The following is an 11,723-nucleotide window of genomic DNA, read 5'->3' on the forward strand; positions in this document are numbered from 1 at the left end:
CCAGCCAGCCGAAATTAACAGACACAGATAATCTACACAGAGGATGACCATACACAAGACCTTTTTCTCAAGTTTAGGAGACATAGCAGTTTTGCTTCATTCATAGAAACAAACACAGAAAGATAAGCAAAATGAGACAGAGGAGGATGCTGTAAATGAAAGAACAAAACAAAACCTCAGAAAAAGAACTAAATAAAATGGAGATAATCTGTCTACTTGACAAATTGTTCAAAGTAATGCCATAAAGATGCCCCCCACACTGAAGAAGAATGGATGAACTTTGTGAGAAGTTCACTAAAAGATATAAAATGTAAAAAAAGAACTAATCAGAGTTGAAGAATACAATAACCAAAATGAGAAGTACACTAGAGGCAATCAATATTAGATTTGAGGATGAAGAAGAACAGATCATCAACCTGGAAAACAGAGTAATAGAAAGCACTCAAGCAAGAAAGCAAAAAGTAAAAAGAATTTTTAAAATGAAGTTACGTTATGGGATCATAACCTTAATCTTAACATCAAGTGAATAAATACTCATATTATAGTGGTTCCAGAAGGAAAAGAGGAAGGAACAGAAAACCTATTTCAAGAAATAATGGCTGAAACCTTAGCTAACCTGGGGAAGGAAATAAACATCCAGGTTCAGGAAGCAAAGAGAGTTCCAAACAAGATAAACCCAAGGAGACCCACACCATGACACATATAATTGAATTTTCAAAGATCAAAGATAAAAATGTTAAATCAGTAAAAGAAAAGCAGCTTGTAATATACAAGGGAAATCCTATAAAGCTACTGCCTTACTTTTCAGCAGAAATTTTGCAGGCCAAAAGAAAATGGCATCATGATATTCAAAGTGCTGAATATCTTTCCTTTGAAAGGAAAGGAAAGGAAAAACCTACAACTGAGAATATTCTACCTGGCAAGGTTATTATTCAGAATTAAAGAAGAAATAAACAGTTTTCCAGACAAACAAAAGTTAAAGGACTTCATCACCACTAAACTGGTCTTACGAGAAACATTTCTTACAAGAAATGTTAAAGGGACTTCTTTAAGTGGAAAAGAAGACAACATAATTAGAAGAAAATTATGAAAGCAAAGGGCAATGTTCATATAAGACCAAACAGACTTTAAAATAAAGACTGTAGCAAGAGACAAAGGGCAATACATAATGATAAAGGGATTAAGAGGATATAACAGTTATAAATATCTATACACCCAATACTGGAGTGCTTAAGTACATAAAGCAAATATTAACAGACATAAAGGGAGATAATAGTAAACTAATAAAATAATAGACTTTAACACCCCAATCACATCAATGGAGAGATCATCCAGGCAGAAAATCAATAAGGAAACAATGTCTTTGAAGGACACAACAGATCAGATGGACTTAACATATATATACAGAAGATTCCATTCAAAAACAGAATACACATTCTTTTCAAATGCACATGAAACATTCCCCAGATTAGATCACATTAGGCCACAAAATAGCTCTCAATAAATTTAAGACAACTGTTATCATATCATACATTGTTTCTAATCACAACAGTATCAATCTAGAAATCCCTTACAGGAAGAAAACTGGAAAAAGCACAAACAGATGGAGGCTGAACAACATACCACCAACCAAGCAGTGATTCAGTGAAGAAATCAAAGAGGAAATAAAGGGACGCCTGGGTGGCTCAGTTAAATATCTGTCTTCAGCTCAGGTCATGATCCCAGGGTCCTGGGACAGAGTCCTGCATCAGGCTTCTTGCTCAGTGGGGAGCCCATTTCTCCCTCTGCCTGCTGCTCCCCTTGCTTGTGCTTGCTCTAATAATAAAATCTTAAAAAAATAAAAGAGGAAATAAAAACACAATGATTCAAAAATCTTTGAGATGCAGCAGAAGTAATTCTAAAAGGGAAATTCATAGCAATACAGGAAACAAACCAACAAAAATCTGTAACAATCTAACCTTACACCTAAAGGAACTAGAAAAAGAAGAACATACAAAGCCCAGAGTTAGTAGAAGGAAGGAAATAATAAATGAAATAGAGACTTAAGAAAGCAATAGAAAAAAAAAAATCAGTGAAACCAAGATCTGGTTCTTTGAAAAGATCAACAAAATCGCTAAATCTTTAGCCAAACTCCTCAAGAAAAAAAAAAAAAAAAAAGGACCCAAAAACAGAAAAGCAAAAAAGAAAGAAAAGTAACAACCAAGGTGACAGAAATATAAAAGGTTACAAGAGGACTATTATGAAAAATTATATGCCAATGAATTGGACAACCTAGAAGAAATGGATAAATTCCTAGAAACATATCTTCTTCTAAAAATCAGGAACAGGGGTACCTGGGTGGCTCAGTGGGTTAAAGCCTCTGCCTTCAGCTCAGGTCATGGTCCCAGGGTCCTGGGATCGAGCCCCGCATCGTGCTCTCTGCTCCACAGGGAGCCTGCTTCCTCCCCTCTCTCTCTGCCTGCCTCTCTGCCTACTTGCTATCTCTCTCTCTGTCAAATAAATAAATTAAAAAATCTTTAAAAAAATAAATAAATAAAAAATAAAAATCAGGAACAAATAGAAAATCTGAACAAACCAATTGCTAATTACAAAATTGAATTGGTCATCAAAAAACTCCCAAAAAACAAAAGTCCAGAACCAGATGGATTCATGGGTGAATTTACTAAACATTTAAAGAAGAGTTAATACTTATCCTCCACAAACTACATGAAATAGAAGAGGAGAGAAAGCTTCCAAACACATCCTGTAAGGCCAGCCTTACTTTCATACCAAAACCACACCAAAGCAGTACAAAAAAAGAAAACTACAGGCCAATATCCCTGATGAACAAAGATGCAAAAACCCTCAACAAAATATTAGCAAACCACATTCAACATTACATCAAAAGGATCATCTGCCACCATCAAATAGGATTTATTAAGTGCAAGGATGGTTCAGTATCCACAAATCAATCAAAGTGATACACCACATTAACAAAATAAAGGGTAAGAATCATATGATCATTTCAGTTAGATGCACAGAATGCATCTGACCAAATTCAACATCCATTTGTGATAAAAATAAGGTGGGTTTAGAGGGAACATACCTCAACATAGTAAATGCCCTATATGAAAAATCCACAACTAACATCATATTCAATGGTGAAAAACTGAGAGCTTTTCCTCTAAGATAAAGAATAAGACAAGAATGTCCATTTTCACTTTTATCCAACATAGTACTAGAAGTCATAGCCATAGCAATGAGACAAAGTAAAAGACAAAAGCGTGTCCAAGTTGGTAAGGAAGAAGTAAAACTATCACTATTTACAGATGACAGGTTACTATAAGAAGAAAACCCAACAGCCTGTACCAAAAACCATTAGAATAAATAAATTTAGTAAAATTGCAGGATATAAATTAACATATAGAAATCTGTTGCATTTCTATACACTAACAAGTAGCAGAGAGAGAATTTAAGAAAACAATTCCAATTATAGCTGCACTAAAAGAATAAAATACCTAGGAATAAACTTAACCAAGAAGATGAAAGACCTGTATTCTGGAAACTGTAAAATGTTGATGGAAGAAATTGAAGAGGACAAAAGCAAATGGAAAGACATACCATGCTCATGGATTAGAAGAAGTAGTATTGTTAAATGCCTATACTACCAAAAGCAACCTACAGATTCAATGCAATCCCTATCAAAATACCAATAGTATTTCTCAAAGAACTAGAACAAATAATCTTAAATTTGTATGGAACCAATATTGAGAAAGAAGCACAAATCTAGAGGTATCACAATCGCAGGTCACCCGATGTACCACAAAGCTGTAGTAGTTATAACAGTATGATATTGGCATTAAAATAGACACATAGATCAATGGAACAGAAAAGAATCCAGAAATAAACTCATGCTTATGTGGTTACTTAATCTATGACAAAAGAGACAAGAATATACATTGAGGGAAAAAATCCTTTTAATAAATGGTGCTGGGATGGAGCTCCTGGCTGGCTCAGTCATAAGACTGTGTGACTCTTGATCTAGGGGTCATGAGTTTGATACCCACTTTGTGTATAGAGATTACTTAAATAAATATCTTTTTAAATAATAATAAATGGTGCTTGGAGAACTAAACCACTGCATCCAAAAGAATGAAACTGGGCTGCTTTCTTACACCATACACAAAAATAAACTCAAAATAAAGACCTAAATGTGAGACCTGAAACCATAAAACTCTTACAAGAAAACATAGGCAGTAGTATTTTTGATAAAGCCTTAGCAGTATTTCTCTAGATATATCTCCTCAGGCAAAGGAAACAAAAGCAAAAATGAACTATTAGGACTACACCAAAATAAAAAGCTTCTGCACAGCAAAGGAAACCATCAACAAAATAAAAAGGTAGCCTACTGAATGGGAGAAGATATTTGCAAATGAGATATCTGATGAGGGGTTAATATCAAAATATATAAAGAACATACACAACTCAACACCAAAAAAACACACAAATAATAGTATTAAATAATGGGCAGAGGACCTGAACATTTTTTTTTTCCAAAGAAAACATACAGCTGGCCAACAGACATGAAAAGATGCTTAATATCACTAGTCATCAAGGAAATGCAATCAAAACCACAATGAAATATCACCTTACACCTCTAATAATGACTCAAATCAAAAATAAATAACAAGTATTGGCAAGAATGTGGAGAAAAAGGAGCGCTTTCCACTGTTGGTAGGAATGTAAATTAGTATAGCCATTGTAGTAAACAATTTAGAGGTTCCTCAAGAAAAACATAAAAATATGATCCTATAATGTCTCTACTCTTTTATCAGAAGAAAATGAAGACATTCATTCAGAAAGATATATGCACTCCTGTTTATTGCACCCTTATTTAAAATAGCCAAAATACAGAAGCAACCTACGTGTCCATTAAGAGATGGATGAATAAAGAAGATATGGTTTGTATGTATACAATAAACCATTACTCAACTATGAAAAAGGATGAAATTTTGCCATTTGTAACAACACAGATGGGTCTAGAGTGAAATAAGTCATAGACAAATTTCACTTACCTATTTTATCTAAAAAACAAAACAAAAGCAGGAAAATATCCATAAACACAGAACAAACTGATGATTAACAGAGGGGAGATGGTTTGGGGGGAATAGGCAAAATGGATGAAAGGTAGTAGGAGGTACAGGCTTCCAGTTACAGAATGAGTCAAAGAGATGAAAGGTGAAGCATAGGGAATATAGTCAATGGTACTGTAATATCAGTGTATTAAAAAAAACTGAAATGAGATCACCTTACACCTGTTACAATGACTATAACCAAAAAAACAACAAATAACACATTAGGATGTGAAAAAAGAGAATCTTTGTGCACTGCTGGTAGTATTTATAGTGCAGCCACTATGGAAAACTGTATGATGATTCCCCCCAAAAATAAAAATAGAACAACCGTATGATCTAGTATTTCCACTTCTGGGTATTTATTTGAAGAAAAGGAAAACACTAACTTGAAGAGATATGTGCACCCCCCATGTTCATTGCAGCATTATTTACGGTAGCTAGGACACGGAAACAAGTGCCCACTGACAGATAAAAAGATTAGTAGGTGTGGTATACATATACAATGGAATATTATTCAGCCATAAAAAATAGTATCTTGCCATTTGTGACAACATGGATGAACCTTGGGCTCATTATGCTACAGGAAATAAGTCAGAGAAAGATAAATACAATATGATTACACTTTCATGTAAAATCTTCAAATAAAAGAAAGAAAGAAAGAAAGAAACCAAGGTCATGGATACAGGGAGCAGATTGGTGGTTGCCAGAGGTAGGAGACGTGAATATGGGTGAAGGGGGGCAAAAGGCACAAATGTCCTGTTGTGAAATTAATAAATCATGGGAATATAAAACACAGCATCGTGACTATAATTAATACTACTGTATTGCACATTTTGAAGTGGCTAAGACAGTAAATCTTTAAAGTTTTCCTCACAAGAAAAAAATTTTTGTAACTAAGTATGGTGATGGATGTCAATTAGTCCTACTGTATTGATCATTTCACAATACATACAAATACTGAATCATTATGCTGTACACCTGAAACTGATATAATATGTATCAATTATACCTCATTAAGATAAGCAGAGAAATTAAATTTTTTTTAAAATAAATTATCCAGCAAAACCAGGTTTAAGGTCAAGGTTATAGAATTAGGTTATTACCTTTCACTTTTGGAGTGTGATCTTGGTTTATATGCAACATGCCTTTTTCTTGATCTCTACCCTGATATCATCTTACAAAAACAAAGTATTTGGCTCTGTACACCTTTCTTCAAGAATTAATCGTAACTTATAGTCATTGAATGACTTCCATGCAAAGTATTAAATTATTGTATGGCAAACATGAAAAGGGTTGATATGCAGACAAGAAAACTAATCTCGCCACCAAACAGCATAGTGAATTTCCATAATTACTGTCTAGGAAGAAGCAAGCTAATTCACACAGCTGGAGGGAATAATCAGCAACTACACTCTAGACTCTGACGTCACAGCAGTTATCAAAGCCAGGCACACTCTCATTCTCATTTTACTTTGTTCAAGAGAGAGAAAAAGCCATCCTACTTTAAAGTAACAAGATGTTTTTACCCGAGGGGTGTTTATAATCCTACAGTGGCAGAGTTGAGGTGGGGAGCTTTACAACGGGGATAGAAATGAAATCATTTAAGAACCGTTTTTACACCACTACAAATGGGGTTTAGTTATGATGGTATATGCTCTAAAATTAAAATTAGAATATGTTATGAAAGTCTTTAAATTCTTCGCGTCTTAGAGGATGGAAAGGATTTTTCCATTTCCCTCCTTGATTTCATATCCATCTCCAGAAGGTATCTTGTGTTTTTATGTCTGTGCTTCTCTCGAAGACTACCAAAAAAAAAAAAAAAAAAAAAAAATCCAAAGAACTTAGCTCATGTAGATGTAGCTCGGTAAAACAGGTGCACCAAGATAGCTGGACAAAACAAGGCACCATGTAATTTAAAGAAGCTGTTCTTATCAGCCAGCTACATTAATTCTACCATATTCAAAATATATGCAGAAAAAAGTATATTTTCTATAAATGAAAGAGTGGAGAAAAATGAGACCTTAAAGGATGTAGGAATATCTGTAAACAGAGACAAGTAAAAAACTGAAGTCAAGAAACTTTCATTATTGCTTTAAGTTTGTTTGTAATTTTAACAGAAAGAAAATGATGGAGGCAGAACACAAAATTGCAGAAATCCAACTTATTTAATCTCCTAGGCATTGATGTGTACAAATTTGTATCTTTTTTTTAATATAAACCATCCATCTCATTTAGATACTACAGGCAAAGTAAGCTTGCATGCTGGCTGAATATTTGTTTTTTTGGTGGGGGAAAAGTCATTTTGAAAATTGCTTTTGTTAAACCAGCAGCCTGATGACTATTCATTTAATTGGTAATATTACTAGTCCTGAAAAGTAAAACTAGTGAAGAAATAAGATCACTAGTTATTGCCTTCCACTGGTAAATTTAAATATGCTGATATGTAACTGACAAAGGCATGTTTAACCAGAAATGGTCCCCTACTTACACACTTACCTGTTATGGTTTTGTTTCCCTCCAGGGAGATACAGTTCTGAGAGTGACGTGTGGAGCTTCGGCATCCTCCTCTGGGAGACATTCAGCTTGGGGGTCTGTCCATACCCTGGAATGACAAATCAACAAGCACGGGAGCAAGTGGAAAGAGGTGAGCCAAAGACAGGGGTAGCAGTGTTTGCATCCAGCTCCCAGGGACGGTGCTAATGCTGTGTCTATGGATGTCCTAGCGGGAGGAGGGGACATGCCACTTTTGTGCTTTTGCCTCCCATGGACGGTGTGGCTCTTCTATGACAAAACCAACCACAGCAAAAGAAACTTTTAAAGACTCCAAGAGTTTAAAAACAGAGCTATAGGCTTTCCTTGCATCCCCCTGCCTGGCATGACATCTGCAAGGTTGTGCCATGCACTATCTTCAAGCCAAAGAGAGTAGTGTTCCTCCAACTCCTATTTTTTATTCTATGCCAGATGAACACCACTAATAGTATTCTAAATTGAAATGTAGTTGGACTACAGAGAGATGTTTTTGAAAATTGTCTTAACATTTCTGAAGAAACCATAAGCTGTTCCCAGATCAGAAACAGGAACAAGTCGGTGCTGGGGCTGGCTGGCATGCCCTAGTGTGGTCTACAGCTCTCACCAGAGAGAATGCTTCTGACCCAGTAATGCCCTTGCGGGAGGCCCCTCTCCAGGAGGCTGGCTATCGAACCGGGTGCAGGAGGAAGACTCGCAGCCCCCTTCTTTCCTCTCACTGCCATCTTACTTCCTGTGTGAACACGCACAGGCACGTCCGTGCTGCCCAGCACACCACCAGACAGCTCTGAATTCACAATTCTTCTTGGGCTGTCAGGGAATAGAGCTCCTACTCATTTTTATTTCACTTTTAGCGTTTGTAAAATCCTTATCTTCTCTTCATCTTCAAAAACCTGGGTTGTATTGATGATTTAAAAAAAAAAAAATCTCTGCCCACAGCATCTAAAAGCAAAAGTAAATACTTAGAACTAAAATATGCATGTGTATGTGATTTATCTTACCTCAGACTCTGACAAACAAATGGAAAATAAGCTATTGAAGCTAGAAGGTAATTCGATGCCTCTAGTAATACTGAATTCTACATCACTTGCAGAAAACAGAAGTCAGTTTGTCCTGAAATGGGTTTTGGGGGGTTTCTATTATACCTGCAACATAATGTACTAAGATTACACACTGCATAATGCCCTGTGTGAATATTCCTATCTTCTCTCCATTCTAAACTCTGTTCTGTTCCTCTTGGGTCTTCAGGATACCGAATGTCAGCCCCTCAGCACTGCCCAGAGGACATTTTCAAAATTATGACGAAGTGCTGGGATTATAAACCTGAAAACCGCCCCAAGTTCAGTGAACTTCAGAAAGAACTCACTGTCATCAAGAGGAAAATCACACAGTGATGGAACAGTGCAAACAGCTTCTAGGACCTGGTCCTCCAACAGAGTGACACTGTTCTCATTAACAATGAGTTTATACCGCATTACCTACAACAGTCTTCTAAGGTGATTTTTGCTATTAACTGTTTTTTTTTAAGTATGTGCCACTGACAGAAAAAAAAAGGCAAAGGCCAATGTATTCCAGAAACAGACACTCTTACCAAGGGCTTTATTAGCTCACCACAGCAATCCTGCCATTTCTGGCCATTGTAAATAGAAAAGCACAGCCTCTCAGTGGGAGGGAAGATCAGATCTTTTCACACCAGGACCACTGATGTTTCTCAAAGGTTTTCTACTTCAGGCACAGTTCCCAGGCTGCTGTCCTGTGCCACAAACCGACTCCATGGGTGCTAGAGCAGCGCTGGTAATGCCATTGTCTGCAAGACACATTCCAACCAAAAGTGGCTTTTTGCTCTGCCAAGGCAAGATTCTCTTTGTCAACATCATTTTCTGTTGGGAGCTAATTGAACCTCTTAGGGTCTTTCTCTTCTCTCTTGCCAGAAAGAAGTACAGTGTGAGAAGCATCACACTCCTATATTATTAGGAAGCTAGTTGTTCCCCTGCTCCTTGGTCTGGGCGTGGGACAGTGACGCATGGAATGTCCTCAAAGAGCACGCTCTTAGGGTTGCAACAGCAGCTCTTAAAAAGATGTTTTTGAGAGCTGTGCCGGAGATGTTTTTGAGAGCTGTGTGTGTGGGAGAGGGGTGTGGAGAAAGGAACAGCTAGAGAAAGAGAAGGAGAATATAAAATCTGCCTTCTTTTCAGAGTTTTTACATACAAACCTTTTATTTTATGGTCTGAATTCACAGGAAAAGTTCTAAGAAATGTTTTCAGAAGTTCATAGTTAAAGCCTAATGGCAGCAAAAAAAAAAAAAAAAAAAAATTAGTGAAACTATAAAGCACACGTCCACAGAAATAACAGCCTACTTTTGGTTAAGTTACTTTCACCTCAGAGGAGGCATCCTGGTATTTAATTCCCTTTATTTGTGTCAGTTTCCAGAGCCGAAAGAATTTCATGATTCTAGTTCGTAAACACATGGATGTATGTACACACATGCACGTGTGCCTGCGTACACACACACACACACACACACACACTACCATTAAGCAGTAGTAAACGGTAAAGAAGTCAAGTGAACGTTATTGAAGAAGATAAAGGGGCATCCCTCCTGTTTCCACTTTCCCCCTTCATTTACCCTTACACTGCTGCCAGGAGGGTATTCTTATCTTAGGATAACCTTATCTTATCCGACCCGTGGGAGCACCGTTCTGGAGACAAGTCATGTGAATAAGATGGAACACAGAGTTAAGAGGAGGAGTCTGTTGAGCTGCATGTTAGTTGCATCCAGGGAACTTACCCCGTGTTCTGTATATAGTTGCCTCTCAGGATAAATAGGTATGTAGGAGATGGTCACACTCAGGGGTAAATGTGGCTTGGGAGCTTTTACTAAGTGCTTGGGCCTGTGTTCAGATAAATAGCACCTTAGTGATCGTTTGGTTATATCCATTGGAAGAGCTTATGGGATAGAAAATTCCTCCTTTCCTCTCCAGCTGTTGTTCGCTGCTTAGGAATACCATCGCACAGAACTCACACCCCGTACTTTGAAGAGTATAAAGGATAATACTGAAGGGAACAAAATAGCTTGAGTCTATCATTTAAACTTCCTTGCAAGTTTTGTACACGTTTGATAATTACTACATCCAGATCAAAATGAAAGCCAAGTAAACTTGCCCTCAAAATATATTACAATATACAAAGCAACTTTTAAAAAAATCAGCAATGTATTCCTTTCTGTCAAATACGGTAAAAAATGGAAACTTCTTTTGATGGCCTATACTGCGGTAAATCGAAGCCTGGATGAATTAAGTGCTTGCTGTGTTCTTCAGGCACTTGCCAGCCTTCAAAAGAAGAGTCAGGTGGGACATTTTTACCCTTTGTCCGTATTTCCAAATGAATCTCTTCATGATATTCTTTGTTTAAAGAAAACAGACCCTCATCACTTACTAGCCTCAACACTAAGCTCTCAGCAAGGAGCGGGAATGATGGTTTTGGCTTTAATTTTGTGAACAAGACCTGAAGCTTAATCTTTGCATTCTGGTGTAAAGAATGAACATGGCATTGATATTTCACTCATCCAGGCTGTTAGAATTTGCAATTCACATCATAACTCTGTGCTTAAATTAAAGAAGCTTTTCAAAACATCGTGACATCTGCAGCATTTAAATTCTATTTTATTCTTTATCCCAAAGCAGGCAGTGGTATAGTTCAGGATTAATCACTCCTTGGGAGTCTTTCAGGATAAGTTGTATGGAATATTAAATTTAATATAGGCACATGCATTAAGAAAAACTTATGCAAACCGTTTTTTTACTGTTAATTTTGTTGTGCTTAGAGCATAATTTATTCATCCCTTCTGTCACTGATAATTATTGGAATTATGTACTTTAAGAGGCTAATCCATACCCGGAAAGCACACATACAAATACCGTTCTGAATCTGCAAGTTGATGTAGGGAAAGAAGCTTCAGAAATGCACAAAACCTCATGACTTGTTTAGTAAGAAAACAGAAACCAAAATTGCCACTAGACTGAATGTAATTAAGCCAGGTCACAAATCTGTATTGTTAATGGATTTTCCAAGAGTTCCATCTAT

The 11,723-nt window shown here is 36.6% G+C and overlaps 1 protein-coding gene across 1 annotated transcript in view; it reads left to right on the top strand.

Annotated features, from left to right (window-relative positions):
• LOC111148291 (FER tyrosine kinase) overlaps window positions 1-9,903 on the top strand; it is a 468,603-nt gene extending 458,700 nt beyond the window's left edge. Inside the window, exons 19-20 of the mRNA XM_022504772.1 lie at window positions 7,636-7,758; window positions 8,889-9,903. Of these exons, the coding sequence (XP_022360480.1) occupies window positions 7,636-7,758; window positions 8,889-9,034 (269 nt within the window). The 3' untranslated portion in view covers window positions 9,035-9,903. The remainder of the gene's footprint in view (window positions 1-7,635; window positions 7,759-8,888) is intronic.
• Window positions 9,904-11,723: the final 1,820 nt, after the last annotated feature.

This window comes from Enhydra lutris, unplaced genomic scaffold, assembly GCF_002288905.1.
Source record: "Enhydra lutris kenyoni isolate GAN:26980312 unplaced genomic scaffold, ASM228890v2 scaffoldscaffold19, whole genome shotgun sequence".
Classification (NCBI taxonomy): Eukaryota; Metazoa; Chordata; class Mammalia; order Carnivora; family Mustelidae; genus Enhydra; species Enhydra lutris.